General features: G+C 40.9%; 1 protein-coding gene across 2 annotated transcripts in view; it reads left to right on the forward strand.

Annotated features, from left to right (window-relative positions):
* Positions 1-434: 434 nt before the first annotated feature.
* Positions 435-16,525, forward strand: part of MAP1LC3A (microtubule associated protein 1 light chain 3 alpha) — a 412,466-nt gene continuing 396,375 nt past the window's right edge. Inside the window, exon 1 of one of the 2 annotated variants that reach the window (XM_044090279.1) lies at positions 435-595. In XM_044090279.1, coding sequence (XP_043946214.1) covers positions 451-595 — 145 coding nt within the window. In that variant the 5' untranslated portion in view covers positions 435-450. Of the gene's footprint in view, positions 596-2,582; positions 2,626-16,525 lie in introns of those variants that run through there. The other variant, XM_044090280.1, reaches the window with a different exon arrangement.

Below are 16,525 nucleotides of genomic sequence, written 5' to 3' on the forward strand. Positions count from 1 at the left end.
CTTGATGTTTGATAAATATAAACAAACACCGTGTCAGTAGTACTGTTACTACAAATTCATGAAAACATATCAAAATATAATAATTTCTGAAAGAAATAAAAATATACAGTCTTGGTCGGTTTTCAGTTAACATGGTCAAACTCTGAATTATAACAACAAATAAATGAGTGAATCTATTAAAACAGTATTCAGCGATACGATATAAGAAATGTATGGCTTTTTTCAGTGCATGTACTTAATAGTCATTAATGCTTATAAGATACTGCTACGAAAATACAAACACCAAGTAGATAAAAGAAGAATGGAAAAGTCCGGATTAGATTTGTTTTGTGTGTGTGTGTGTGGGGGGGGGGGGGAGACGGGGGGACGAATATTAATTCCTTTGAGGAATGCCGTCATCCAGCCCAATGTCAGACTCCGCCCAATTAGGGCGTCTGAGATGACGTAGGCATGTTGGCTACACAGTTTAGAACAGCTGCTGTTTTGGTTATTACTGAGGTGAGACAGAGATTCAAAGATCGCATCCCAGTGTGGGTGAGGCGAGCAAAAACAGCCATGACTTCCGATCGGCGCTTTAAACAAAGGAGAACCTTCAGTAAGTCAGTCCGGAAATTTTAAAGCAAAAAGATTGAAAACAGATAGCTAGTTGTTGGCTCTCTTTTCTTTTGTACGTTTTAGCTGATATCTGCAATGTTCCCCAACACACACCTGCTTAGAAATTTATGTAAACAGATGGTTATTGTCTAATAAGTAAAGGGCTCGAAGGGTTTTCGCTGAGACGTTACACTATTTTCACATCCATTCTCATTAGATGCACTTCATTTCTCGAGAATTACCATACTAGTGCTCGATCTTGATTTACTGGTGGTCGCGGCAGTATGTGGGATCCGAACCATAAATTAATAAGGCAAGCGCAGTTCGGAAGTCGCCTCGGGCTGAAAAGCCCAGCCAATCGAAGAGCAGCGAAACTGCTTCCCGCAGAGTACAAGATTGCTTCTCAAACTGTTTTGGGTTGATAAATGTACGGAGCCAAAAATCGCTAATTAGCTATTGCTGCAGTCTATTAGCAAATATTCTGTCTCTTATTGTTCACAGGCTCAAAACATGGAGGATGAGGAATGTTATCCTCAGTGTTCTCTGTTTAGTAATGCGGCCCTTTTGATAAATTTCTGTTCACTTTTTGCATTGGGAGCCTTAAGAACTGCATGGTTATGCTAATGGTTCGTAGCTTGTGTTTTATCATAGGACACTTTTTTGTTAAACGCAGTTTCTTTGTTGAGATACTGAACAGGTGAGTGATGCAGAGGGACTCGTATTGCCAGACTAATTTCATTTGAGTGTGTCAACTGCACTGCCAACCCTGGATCAGCTTTCTTTCTCTCTCGGATCAGGCGATTATCCCTTTTGGTGTTGCAGTCCACCAAGTATACAGGGATACTAGTCTGACAACGTCTCATACTCAGTCAACATGGCTGGCATTCTGATCTCTAATTATTAATTTGTTATAGTTTTAGTTCAAGAAGTTCCACTGGTGCTAAAAAAGTCATCTGGTACGATCATTCAGTATTATTGAATATGAAATCCATACAGGAAGAAAATTGTCAGGACATGATGCAACTTGAGATTGGAAGTGCAAAACACAGTAAAGTCAAGCGCAGAAATGCTTCTGATGTTTGCAGATTACAGAGTATCATAATCGTTATGAATTAATGTCACTAAAAGTTAGTGGGCATTGTGCTTGGATTACTGGTTTATTACTGACACTGTACTGCAGCATAAAAAGGGTGCTGTCTTTTGAAAATAATCTTATGTCTGACTTTATGGTAGCTCAGGTGGCTAAAGTGTTAAACCAGACAGGGTCCCATTTGCCTGAGGTCGTGGTAACTCACAGGGATGTAAACATATGTAATGTGCAGCTAAATTACCCTAGGCATTATGAATCCCACCCCACATCACCCCCAGAAAGTAAGCCAGTCCTATTAGAACTAATCCAGTCAACAAAAGTAAATGATAGTAATAAACATGAGAAATATTCCGTGTTTACAGTAAGTATGTTGGGGATTGTACAGCAGTCATGTTCAGTACAATGGTTGAAGCAGTGGCTGGGACATGAAGGTGCAGTATAATAAAGGATCAGCTTATCATTGAAGAGTACCAGAATTCAAGTAGCGTACTTCAGTTAGCTGACTCATGAAAATGTATGTGAAGCATTAAGGGTCATGTGCATTGGTCGAATTTCAAAATGCACAGACTGCATGGAAAACAATAGCAAACGTGTAGTATTGTATGTATGAATATAAATCCATCCCTTGTTTCAACATTTAGTGTTTTTGAAGTAATAACCGGTTTGTAATGTTAACATTACCCTTATGTTTTTCCAGGCTGCATGGTTTGGAGTGAAAAGCATGCTCAGCTGAGCTGGTGACATCATCAGGCACATGAATGCATTCAAAGCCAAGTTGTACCAGACTGCCTTTTAGTGATAGCTTAATGGGCATGGAAAACAATATTTCTAAAATTTGATACAAGACAGTTGAGTTCAGTATTTATCAGTTTAGTCAGTTTGTTCTTATGCCGAACAGCAGCAACACAGATGATGACAAATGACTTATTTACCAGAAACAGGTATTACTTGGTGCTGGGGTGGGTCCTTACAGAAAGATATGTTGTGCCAGTCTTGTGTAATTCCTTTATATTTGTTAGTATTCGCTTTATAATGTAATGCACTGCAGTTGTGTCCTGTCATAGAGACTTCTGTTACACCTGATTATTATTCACAAAATGAATTATGAGCTGTTGAACTTTTGTACCAAATGATCTCACTGCACTTGATTTTCAGACTGATTTGCATTAGGTGAACATTGTGATAATCAAAACTGCAGTAAATATTGTTTCAGTTTTCTGCAATGTTTTTAACTTCATTTCATGTCAAGCACTGATCAGGACTCCATGTGTTTATTAATATGGCAAGATATTTATCTGTCTGAGAAATGCTCAGTGTTTGCAGTAAGTATGTTGGGGATTGTACAGCAGTCAGTTTATTTTATTTACCAGGGTTCTACACTGATCACAATAGACTATTTACAGGCATAGCTTGCCATTTAGGAGAAACACTGCATGTTTTCTTCAAGGAAGTGTAAAATGAAGTCTCTTTTTTTGGCCATTCAGTCTCCATATTAGGTGACTTCCTAAAGCGGGTCCTGGCATTCAAATAGATACCGTCCTGAGAATTATTGTTTGTTAAGGCCATGGCAAATGAATTAAGGGCTTCTGAATTGTTTTCAGAAACTTCAGGAGGCGTAATAAATAACAGATGTGAGAATGGAGGGAATTATTTTTGGTTTATATTAAATTTGATTTTTGTTGAAGTTGTGTACCACATGGTATGCTAATAACTAAAGCCAGTTCATTAGCAGTTAAAGGTGTGTAGCCGTATGTATGATATTTACCTTTTTAAGGTATGTGTAGTTTATACTAAATTATCCTTAAAACATAAGTGCCTAAAAATGATGCTTAATGTATACACATGGGAAATTCTGTAAAGTATAATTATGGATAATAGAGAGGAACTTCATAAACTGCTGAAAAAGAAGAGATAAGTAAGATGTGGAATGAACTGTTTTGCTGGCAGGACCAGGGACAGTGATCTTTCTGATTTGTGTTGATATTTAAGCTGATTAGCTAATGTTTTCTAAAGCAGGGAATACACTTCTCTGGCTGACTGAAGGAAGTAACGTAGGGAAGGAGGGCTGAACCAGGACTTGGAACTTAAATTGCATTAAAAAAAATGTTATTTTAGGTATTTTTCTCACCTCAGAAAACAATTTTTAAGGAATGTGAAACAAGTATTGCAAAAAAGTCTGTAAGAGTCACAACAAATCAGTCACTGAGATTTCTACTTATGATTCTCATGCTTAGTAATCTTTCTCACTGCTTCCCTTCTAAGTGAATGGAAGTGCGTTCTGACAGTAGAGATTAGGATATTATTAGATGTCCTTACATTCATTGCTGCAGTATTCTGAACAGATGGGATTCCCTGCCATGGAAGCCCAAACGTCTGGCCAGTCTACCAAAGACTACTTGTTGCTTTTAAAAGGCACGTTGAACATCACCAAATGCTCCTTGTGTAGTGTAGGGCATAAAGGTGACGTTCAGGCCTACCATAATAACTTCTTCGCTGCCAGTTTAAATGTATCTTTTTACCATTGGTCTGTTTACCTTTGTCCATTTTCTGCCAGTTGAATGCATTTTCATTCTCCAGTGACTGCCTTCGCCTGTTTGCTGACTTTTATTGCAGTTCCAGATAAGTGCCCCATTGGGGATTTTGCTATTTCTAACTTTTTTGTGCTACTTGGGGTTAATGTCACCCATGAAGGATAAATGCCAGTGTGGGAGACATATTCCCCATAAAGACTACCTCAATGTGCCTTTTTTTTGTCTAGGAGCTTCTCATGACCATACATCTTGTTCTGTTTATCAGGCGTTTGTTCCAGAAACCTTTCGCAGTAGACTTTCTTCCCTTTTCTTGTATCTTGAGAACCAGCGTATTAAGCTTCTCGCTAAAGATACAGTGGAAGGACTCTCCCACCTGAGGGTCAGCTGCTAGGGAATAAGAAGGTGAAAAAAGTATGGCTGGAATTTCTGCTGTCCAGCCTCTGTCGGGTATTTCTCCTGATGTCATTACAAACCTGGAGATTCGCCCGGCTGTGTTGTCGGATTTCTCTGCCATGATCATGTCAGAGGCCAGTGAGGGTCTGGCTGGCTGCACATACAAAGAGGCTTTGCAGGCGTCTGTGTCAGTTATTCAGGGGGAATCACTGTTGATTTTTTTCGAGGGGCCTAAGGGAGTTCCTCAGTTTTTAGTTGGGCTAGCAGTTCCTACTATGGTTCTCAACTGTTGTCCTGGGTCTGAGCCTTCTCACTTTTTTGAAGAGGACGTTCTCTTAAAAAAAGACACAAAAAATTAAACATGTTTTTTCTTCTCCTATGGATCCACAAAGTGAGTGGCAGTCCTTCACTCAAAGGCTATTTACAGCTTTAATGTCCTTAAAGCCTCCTCAGGGGGGTTTCTGTTCCTGCTCTTCCTTGGTCCTCTACTCCTGTTAAAAGACCTAGAGAAGAGAACAGGATTCTTCTGAGGATGAGTTGAATTCAAATAATGAATCCCTGAACTATTCTACTCAGATTCCTTCATCTTTAGACTGTGGGTCAGAGGAGGAGGAATCTATTAGTCCAGATGTTCCTTCTGAGGAAATTTCCTTTGGGGACACACTCTGTAAGATGATGGATTTAAGTGGGATTGTGCTCAGGTCTCTTCTAGGGCTGCTGTTTTTGGCTGAGTGATGACGAGGTATTCTTGGCTTAAGCTTCAACTTCTACCTAATGATATAAAAACTAAGTTTGATGGATATGCCTCTGGATTGTAAACTTTTGTTTGAGGAAGCTGCTGCTTGTTTGTTTAAGTCCCTTAAGGATAAGGCCTTACAGGAGTCTAAACATGTGTTTGTTTCTCCTGTGCCTAAATTTCAGAGAAACTCCCCCACTGAGCTTGCTTTTGTTCGTAGCTAATCCTGCCTTTCTACTAAAGGTAGGAATAGTGGCAAACAGGCTCCTCCTGCTGAACCTACTCAGTTTTCAGGGACTCCAAAGCTTTCCTTTCTGGACAAACCAGGTGCTGTATGACTGTCCATCTCTTCCCAACACTTTTCCAAAAGTGCCTTTTTTTCACATGTTGTTCCTTTCAGACTCTGTTCCCTCAGGCCTATATGGTGTCTCCGGATCTCAAGGATGCGTATCTCCATATTCTGATCCATCCTTTTTTCAGGACGTTTTTGCGTTTCTCTGTTGCTTCCTGGTATTTTCAGTTCACTGCTTTGCCCTTTGGTCTTTCAACTGCCCATCGGGGTATTCAACAAATGCCTTGCTGCTGTGATTGGTTTTTGCAGGCTTCAAGGGATCCATGTATTTCCTTATTTAGACAATCTGTTAGTTCAGGGATCCTCTCCAGAGACCATTTTGCCATTTCCCTTCTTCAGAGTCTGGGGCTAACTATAAATTTCAAAAAGTCTTCTCCGTCTCCTTCTCAGAATCATGTTTTTCTGAGCTGCAAGATTTAGACGGTGCCAATGCTTGCATCACTGCCCCCTCCAAATGCCTTAACTCTCATTTCTTTCTTTCAAACTCTTCTTCCTCTGGCTTCCATTACTGCCATGGAGTTTCTGAGAGCTTTGGGTTTCATGGCATCCACCATTCCGATGCTCCATCTGGCCAAACTTCACATGAGAAGGTTTCAGTGTTTTCTGTAGTCAGTGTGGCTCCAACATGCACATTCTCTAGACTTTGTAGTTCCTCTTCTTCCTTGTCTCAGACAGAAACTTCACTGGTAGATTCAGCTGTTGTCTTTGAATCCAGGGATCCCTTTTCATCCTCCTCTTCCCTCAGGAATTTTTCACAGATGCTTCAGACATTGGGTAGGGAGGGAGCGACATTTGGCTCCCTAAAAATACAGGGAGTGTGGTTGCCTCATTAGGAGAAGGAGGATATCAATGTCAAAGATAAGAGAGCTCTTCTGCTGGCTCTTTAGGCCTTTCTTTCTCTTTTCTCTCTAGGGCCTCTCAAAGGTTTCTTAGACCATACCACATTGATGTGGTATGTCAACAAACAGGGAGGTATGAGATCTTATCTTCTTTGCCAGTTGGCCTTGTAGGCGAGACACAGATCACACCTGAGCAGTCTATCTGATACCGAGTAGAGTGATAGTGATTTGAGCCTGTATGCATAGGACAGGTGTTGGAGGTCATGGATTCTCTTTGTGAGGTATTTCAGTGGCCCTTCCAGTTGGTGCAGATGTTTGGAGAGGTACATCCCAAATGGGGTGTTCTACTCGATTATTGGTCTAATTAGGGAGGAGTATAGAGAGGTAATAACCTCCTTTTTCTGGATGCAATCCCTTTACTTATGAGATGAACCAAGTAAATGGCTTTTCTGATCACTGCTGCTACATGATGGTCGAATGTGAGGTTGTTATCAACCTGAGTGCCCAGGTCTCTCACTCCAGTTTGTGTGCTTAGGGGGTTGCTGTTGATGTAGTAATCAGTAGAGGTTGTGTTTTTGCCAAATGGTATGATGATGCATTTTTTTTGCATTTAGCTTGAGACCATGACTTTGGCAGCAGTCATTAGTTGTTGTGAGACCCTCTTGCAGTATGTTAACATAATTTGGGGAGTCAATGACAGCACCCAACTTACAGTCGTCTGCAGACTTTGTAAGCCAGAGGCCTTTTGTCTTTGCCTGGACCTCTGAGAAATAGATACCAAACAGTAGGGGTCTCAGGATAGATCCCTGGGGAGCTCCACTAGTGACAGGTCTGCTATCAGAGGTGGAGGTGCCTCTTTTCACTTTGCGCATCCTGTCGGTCCCACCTGATGAGATAGGGATTTACGCTAAGTTATGTTAGCTTTTCGATGATGTCTGAGTGGGGGATTGTGTCAAAGGCCTTGGCCAAGTCAAGGTAAGCAATATGTACTGACTTTCCCTCATCCAAGGCCTTGGTGACAGTGTCAAAGAAGTCAACCAGATTCAACAGGCAAAATTTGCCCTTGACACATCCGAACTGGGTGAGGTCAAGTGCTTGGAGATTGCCTATGTCCTTGTTTATGAGATCCATAATAATACTCTCCATGGCTTTACAGATCAGACTTTTCAAGCTAATGGAGCAATAGTTTCCAGGGTCAGTAGTGGCACCACCTTTGTGCAAGGGGGTGACAATGGCATTTCTCCACTCTGCTGGAATGAAGCCTGTACTTAGGCTGTGATTGAATAAGGTGCTCAATGGCGAAGCCAGTTCTTGCTGGAGATGTTGAAGAATACATCCTGGGATACTATCTGGTCCCATGAAAGCTGTGTTCTTTGCCTTGGATAGGGCCTGTAACATTTGATCTACAGAGATGTGAGGTGCGGGACAAGTATCGGGGATGTGTAAAGGACCTTATCAATTTTATTATTTCAGGGAACTTGAAATAATAACTTCTGCATGTAAAATAGATGACTTCTTTGAAACGGGACATATCTGTATATGTTTGTGCCCTTTAGACAATCTGGAGGACTGTATGTCAGCATCTCCTCCTTTGGATTGTTTTTGCGGTATGTACTGTAGGTGGCATAGTTTGTTAATGGTTCTCTGTCCTAATCCTTTTAAGCAACATCCTCTACAGTCTTGTATAAGGACTTGTGTAAAGACTTGGAATATGCTGTTGATGTTATGTGCCATCTGAAGGCATTTCTGTCTCAACAACAATCTGAAGAGGTCTGTTTCCTCTTGAATGTCTTTACATTGGACAAATTAATCTCACAGCCATACTCTGGCTCTATAAGTGCTCTAATCCTGTGTATTCTTTTGTAAGATCACAGCTCCAGTACCTTTCTGATTGGAATTTCTATTCAAAGCTCCATTCCCAGGCTATGTTTGGCACTAACAGCTTTTTTTAAGAGGCATCATTGTCATGTTACATGCAAACTTTGTCATTGAAGTATGCTGCATTATCTCTAGAAATATATGTAATGCACATTTTTCGTATGGCCTTGGCATTTTTTACAGCTGCTTGGATTTTTTTTCTTGGCCAAGTTTCAGGCCCTCTGATTTTGAAGTATGACCCACGTATTTCAACTTTATTTTACATTTATTGTTGGTTTTCTTGAAGTTACGCCCTCTCCATCCAGTCAGCAGAAATAAGTTTCTTGTCATGCTCTTGTTAAGCCTGACCCCACAGTAACAGATGATTAGTTATATTTACAACGTCATTTAAGCTTTAACTTAACTGGGGAAATAATAAATACAAATATGCTTCCAAAATGTATGGTTTCATGCCACTTTCCTTTTAATTATAGGGTTTCAAGAGAGTGCATTTGGACCATATTTCCATTGAGAGTTGTACTTGTGTAATTCTTGGCACAGAGAACAGAGACTATTCAAAATGAGTACTTGCTTTCAGTTCTGTCAGATATGTCATCCCTAACTTACACCTTGTAATATCAGGAGACTTAATAGCACACACACAGGATATGTGGTGCAACTGCAGTGGGGTTTACGCATATTCAGTCCGATTTCCCCTAGTCCCTTCTGTTTACCACATGACATGCTAATCACTGGAGTCACCTTATTTGTATTTGAAGGTGTTGAGTGTTATATCTGAAAGTAATGTATGAAGTGGAGTCCTCAGCAGTAGGGAATGAAAAGACACAGAACCACTTGGCATTTGGGAGAAGGGATTTAATCTTTGTTCAGCCATGGGTATAAAAGATGTGACGCTGAACACATGAAGTGAGAACTTAAACAGGGTATTCACCAGAAGGTAAGGATTGTGGAAGGGGCTGTGAATATGATTAGTCATACAATGTTGATGCAAAACGAGAAGGGGAATGGTGAAACCATCTATAAGGTGCTCTGGGCGGTTTTGCATCTTGCAATAATACATTAGAAATGTTGCTGTTTCCTCAATTAAGGGTGGCAGGTAGCAGGCTTTTTGAATATTCTAGGACAAGAGGGTGACAGTCAACCCAAGCTCTTCCATCTATTCATTTTTATGTCGGCTAGAACAGCATATTTGCTGTGGTTCTAATAAGGGTTGAAAGAACAGATGATTGGCACAGAGAACAGACCCCCTCCTATCTGATCATAGAATAAGTCAAGTCTGTGAGACACCAAGTACATAAAAATTGTAATTTTCAAACCGAATGGTGAAAATGTAAGTACTTTTGTTAATAATAATGTTACAATTCATTATGAAGATGTTGGCAGTTGCAGGAAAGACATTTTGAGCTTGAGAAGCTCACAGTTCACTTTATATCTATGGAACTGGAGATTTTATATCTCAATGAATGTATTAAGCATAAATGTGTTCACAGGGACTAAGACTATCCAAATTTCCAAACTGTGTGAACCTTGGTGACCCATTTTACATCGAGTTAGTCAACTTATTCAATGAAACGGGTCAGCATGATGCGTATGCTTCATGTAACACATTTAAATAAAGAGATTGACAATTTAGACACTAAAATTAAGGGACATTGTTGTTTCAATGTACTTTCTGATTTATATAGTAGCATTGGAGCCAAAGCTGATAGGCATAGAGCCTCTGTAGTCACAAGGAAGCAGTCTAAACTGCGGAGGGATCTTTTGGCCTATACCAGAAAAGAGACCTACCCTTTGCAACGTCGGCGGGCTTTTCAGGAGAACAATATCAATACCAATGCAACTGATGACAATAACGTCACACAGGGTGAGGTGAATGACAATGATTGTGGAAACAACAATAGTATGGCCACTAATAATAACAATAATAACAGTAACACAGTTCAGCAAGTTTCAGTGGGGTCTGACAACAATAATCCAACATTTGCTAAAGTGGTTTCATCTACAAACAACCCCTGTGGGATCAGGTCCTTTTTTGGTGGACCAAGGGGGCAACAAATGGACTCCCAGGTGGTCAAACCAGGTTCAGAACAAGACAAAAATGAGGGGAAGAAACAGCAACAGAAAGAAAAACTAAATGATTCAGACTTTGAAATTCGCATTTTGAATTTGTCAAACTGTGTTTTATCTAATGATGTGATTTCAGTCTTGAAAAAAGGTTTTTCCCACGTACCAAGTAGTTCTGTCAATATTACCAGACTGTTAGTTGCTTTCAAACTTTTTTTGTGAAAATTGAGCCTTCGTTATCTACTGCATGATTTAAATGTAGATAAACAAGATGTTTGTAACAAATTTAAAAAGAACAGCACATACAACCCCTCACCTTGTGTAACATCTTGCAAGTGTTTGGTGACATGTGTGAAGTGGACATGAGGAATATTGCAAAGGACAACCACATGCACAACCTCACTGTAGAAGAACACCAGGCACTGTGTATTTTAAGTAAAAATAAAGACATTAGTGTAATGAGAGCTGATAAGGGTGGTATGATGGTGATTATGTATACTGAAGATTGTTAAAAGCATTGAAGACATGTTGGTAAATGATACAGTTTATTCTGTTGTAGACAAGAATGTAATTAACATTTTTTTGAGAATAAACACTGATCTTTTTGACATGTTTTGCCAGGGTAGTTTAGATCATGACACATATGAGTATTTGTTAGTGGAACATCCCAGTATGGGATGTTTCTTTGGGATAACGAAAGTACACAAATCAGAAACAAATCCGCCCTTTAGGCCCATTATTTCAGCCAAGAGAACCCAAGACAGAAAATATTTCTTTATGGCTGGATTACATGCGTAATCCTATAGTGCAAAAGGCGAAGTTATACTTTAGGGACTCCTGGCACCTTTTGGAAATTTTGAGGGGCATTAACCTCACCCATGGTGATTTTTATTTTCCGTCTCTAGGCGTTAAATCACTGTACACATGTATCAACCAAGATGCTGGTATATAATATCTGAGAGATTACCTTAATGGGTACACTGACTTTACACACAGTAAAATAGGGACGGTTTACAGGCTTATGGATATAGTTCTTGACAATAATTTTTTTGAGTTCAACCAAAGATATTACAAGCAGACCTCAGGGGTGGCTATGGAAGCAAGGGTTGTCCCATCTTTTGCCAACCTTGTAATGGCCATGTGGGAGGAGAGCTATTTGTATGTACATCCACAAAGGTCCCACATTATTTAATCTCAAAGATTTATTGATGATTTGATATTTCTGTGGACTGGTGATGAGAGTGAATTTGAGTCCTTTGTTAGGGCCTTAAATCACACAACAGATTTTTTGGAATTTTCTGTGGGAAGTTTTGGTAGGACCATTAATTATTTTGGATATACATTTGGCTTTTGATATGTCCAGTAATACTTTTGTGAGTAGGATTTATAGGAAAGATGTTTTTGTCAACCAATATTTGCACAGGGATAGCTTATACCCTAGGCATATGAAGAAAGGGGTGATTAAGGGGCAATTTATTCGCCTCAGTAGACTTGCATCTGATGATGACACTTTTTTTCAAGAGGTCATCATGTTGACACATTTTTTTGAACAAAGAGGGTATGACCAGGCTTGGTTAACCAATATACACAATGAAGTGTTTATTTTGAGACAAAATGCTGCCAAACCCATCATCAGGGGGGGTTAGTGATGTAAGTAACAACAGGAAAAAGAAGGACAACACAGTGTTTACTATTTCTTTCCCCGTCCTCATTGTCAGTGAGGTGGGTGTCATCAAACACACAATAAAGGACAATTGGAAGGTTTTGATGGGGAACAGGGAACGCATACAGGTAGTAGGTGTAGAACCCAAGTTCATCTATAAGAAAATTAAGAACATCCAAAACATTTTGGAAAATGGTGGGGGGGCACAGCATTGATTGACGTGAATAGTGTTTGTGGTACTTTCTCCTGTAGGAAGTGTAAACAATGTAGGTATATAAGCAATACATCTAGTACTTTTATTACACATCTTAAAAGGACTTTTTGGGTCCACAGACAGTTCACCTGTGAGAGTACAAACATAGCATATGGCAGTATGTGACTCTTGTCCTAGTTACTACATAGGAAAAACCATTAGAAGTTTAAAGCATAGAATATATGAGCACACACTTGCTATTAAGAAAAATGACTTTACCAATGCTTTAGCTAGGCATGCTATTCACGGTGTGAACTTTAAAAGGAGTCATTGTGGCAGATCAGTTTGATAGCAGACAGAGCCCCCTGGTCTGAACAAATGCATTAATATTAAGTGTTTTTTAGCACTAAAATAACATTCAAATCACAATAATATGATAATGTTTTTATATTAATATTTTTTATGAATCTTTGACATTTTACGCTGTTTGGAAAACAAGACAGTTTTTTATCTTTATGGTATGATTTTATACCTTTAATTTAAAGTATCAGTGATGTAACTTATAAGAGGTGTGTTTTGAGAACTTTTTTCTGAAGAAGTTCAGGAAGAATAAATTTGAACGAAAGCACTCAAGAATTGTGTTCGCTCCTTCATTCCATCTACAGCTTTTGGTTTGAGTTTTATAGTAGAAGAAATCAAAACAAAAGGAGGGATGCAGTCTGAGCATTTTGACTTCACTAGGAATTACTTTCATGTCCAGTAATTTTTCAGTAGGCCCAAGAGGCCTGTGCATGCAGCAGATCCTACTAGCAGTGTTCTGATCAATGTGAAGGTTTACAGCAGACTAGATTAACTACAGATAAAATAATGGTAGCTACTTAAGGCAGATTAGTATCATCTGGTTCCAGAGCACAACACAGACCATGCTACAGTACTGCAGGGATTAGTAAAATTGCCAGCTCTGTGGCATAGATGAGTAAAGCCTTGACTACGGCCCATACATTGTGGGATTAATTGGCAACCTAGGCACTGTATGAGACAGCTGGAAAGGAAGCGGAAGAGTAGTGACAAAGATTTCCTGAGAGGGAGAGTTGAGTTCATTTGCCCTGGGTGTACACATTTCTGTTATAGTTTGTGTTGGATGGTAAGCATAAAGCATCTACTTACATAGGGGATAGGATTACTCGAAAGCTTGTATCACCAATGGAAGTGACTGACATTTTCTTTCAAATTTGCATTCCTATAGACCAGGTCTATACCCATTATATTCAGTATGCTTGGGGAGAAAACAACAAGGTTTAAAGAAAAAAAAACTTCCTTGCTGCCTGGATGACATCCTTGTTGCTGCAGACCTGTAGCAGTGCCTTGGATGATTGGTAAGCATGGGGAGGTGAGAAAGGTGCAAAAAAAAATTAAGAGTTAGAGTCCTAATAAGAAAATAATGACTGGTTGTTAAAAGGCATTACTTAGGATAGCATATTACAAATATGACTATTGTCCATGTTGGTGTGAATGACCTGAGCCATACCTCCCTGGACTACATGAAAAGAGACATGGAGGAGCTCTCTGATCACGTAGCCCAGGCCGGTATGACCCTGACCCTGAGTAGCATCCTGCCATCACCAAGAATGATACCACGGTATAGAGAAAAAAATTATCAATTTCAACAATTGGCTAAGCTTCTGGTGTCATTCAAAGGGGATCCAGTGTCTGTCAGCCTGGGATGACATGCTCGACAAGCCACGCTGCTTCACTAGAGACGGCTTGCACCTGTCACCCTTAGGCTTTCGAATACTGGCCAAGGCTCTTGCCACCCCCATAGTGCCTTTTTTAGGCAAGGCTCAAAAGACAAACCCACCGCCATAAATAGCACAAGTAACAAAAAACTGAGGATAATGCTACTCAGTGCCAGAAGTCTAAACCTCAAAATGCATGCACTCAAGGCACTCCTCAGTATGGAGAAAATCAATATATGTGCAGTAACAGAAACCTGGTTTAAGGGTCCAGAGAGCACCACAGCACTACCAGGCTACAACTCATACCATACATTTCGGCCACAAAACCTGGACCAAAATACAAAAGGCAGGGGAGTATCCATAGTCATCAAGGATACCCACACCTCCAGGTTAGTGCCACAGCACAATACTTCAGAGATCATCTACGTGCAAGTAACAACAGGCAAAACTGCTATTCAAATTATAGCTTGCTACAGATCACCCACCATATCCCAGGACCCCCACTCCTCATTCCTGGAAACACTGGGAAGCATAAAGGTCCTAACAAACACCCTGATATTGGGTGATTTCAATTACTCAAACTCCCTTGCCCAACATTTCCTAGAATTTATAAACTCAAACGCACTGGATCAATTGGTCAACACCCCCACCAGAGGTGACAACATATTGGACGTGGTCATCACCAACATGGGCGACCAGTGTTCCATGCTGGAGGTCAACCCCTCACTGGTTAGATCTGACCATAAACTAATCACTCTGGATATCCACATTCCACCACCACCCCCGGTCAAAGAAACCACCGTGAAAAACTTTTCAAAAGCAAACTTCACATTACTTAAGATCGAGGTGGGAAGTTTCAAAGCCCCCATGCTAAAGGATAATGCTGTCCGAGCTGCAAAATCCTTTACTAATGCACTCTAAGGGCACCTAAAAGAATGCATAGATCATGCTATCCCAAACAAAACCAAGCCTCACTCCTCCAAGAAAAGGAAACCAGTCTGGTGGACACTTGCCATAAACAAGCTATACAATAGAAGGAGGAAACTAGTACAGAAAAGAGTAAAATCCCAAGAAGGGAAGACATCCCTGATCGGTATCAGCAAGAAACTACATTCCCTCATAAAATTGTCCAAGGCCAGCTTCGAAAGAAAAATTTCCATGGACTCCAAAGATAACCACAAGGCATTCTTTAGCTATGTCAAGAATCTAAGTGGCAAGTCTCAGATCTGCTCAGAGTTAGTGCAGAATGGCACAATATACACTGAACTGACCGATATAGCCAGCATCCTGGCAGACAGGTTCAGTGCAAACTTCACCCCCCCTCTCACCCCCAAAAGGGCCCATAACTATACCAGAAGAATGTAGTGCCCCTGAAATCGCAGACACTCGAGTTAAAACAGCCCTCTGTTGTGTCTTTCGGCTTTTCCCGGTTAGGGGTTGCCACAGCAGAACTCCGGTCCGCTAATGATTGGCAGTAGATTTTTACGTGCTGAGTTGCCAGCTCTGATGCACAACCTTCAACGAGGGTATGCCCATTAACACATGTCTCCACGCAGAAGACGCTCTAGCTGAGAATCGAACCGGACATTGTCTTACTGTGAGGTGACAATGCTACCGCAGCACCACCACCGCAGTATATGGGGTTAAAACAGCCCTCTCCAAAGCCAAAAACACAGCATCAGTGGGACCGGACGGTGTCTCAGGCTGTGTCCTACACGAGCTCAAAGATGAACTAACCCATCAACTAAATGCACTGTTTAAACTCAGCCTCTCCACAGGCTACATGCCCACAGAGTGGCACACAGCAACGGTTATCCCGCTCCACAAAGGTGGAGCCACAACGGACCCCAGGAACTATCGCCCTATAAGCCTGACTAGTTTGGTCTGCAAAGCTATGGAGCACATCATCATGGATCTCATTAACAGAGACATTGGAAACCTCTAAACACTGGACCCTACCCAGTTCGGCTTTGTTAAGGGCAGATCATGCCTCCTAAACCTGGTGGACTTCTTTGAGACAGTTACCAAGGCTATAGACGAGGGAAAGGTGGTTCACACAGCCTACCTAGACCTCACAAAGGCCTTCAACACCATTCCTCATTCAGGTATTATAGACAAGCTCACCAGCCTGAACATAAACTCCTACGTCACGAGATGGGTTGCAAACTGGCTCACGGACAGAACCCACATGGTAAGAGTTGCGGGAGCTAGGTCTGACTCTAAACCGGTTACAAGTGGCGTTCCCCAAGGCTCAGTCCTAGGAACCCTCCTGTTCAGCATATACTTCTCAGAGGTACAGGCAAGCATAGGAGGACTATGGCTGACCAAGTTCACAGACGACTGCAAACTAGGGGCTATAACTGACTCTCCAGCTGACACAGGCATCCTCCAAAAGGGTCTCACTGAGACAGATACATGGTGTCAAAACCATGGCCTCAAGCTAAATGCCAAAAAGT

This window comes from Protopterus annectens, chromosome 12.part0 (genome assembly GCF_019279795.1).
Source record: "Protopterus annectens isolate FY-2018-M chromosome 12.part0, PAN1.0, whole genome shotgun sequence".
Taxonomy (NCBI): domain Eukaryota; kingdom Metazoa; phylum Chordata; order Ceratodontiformes; family Protopteridae; genus Protopterus; species Protopterus annectens.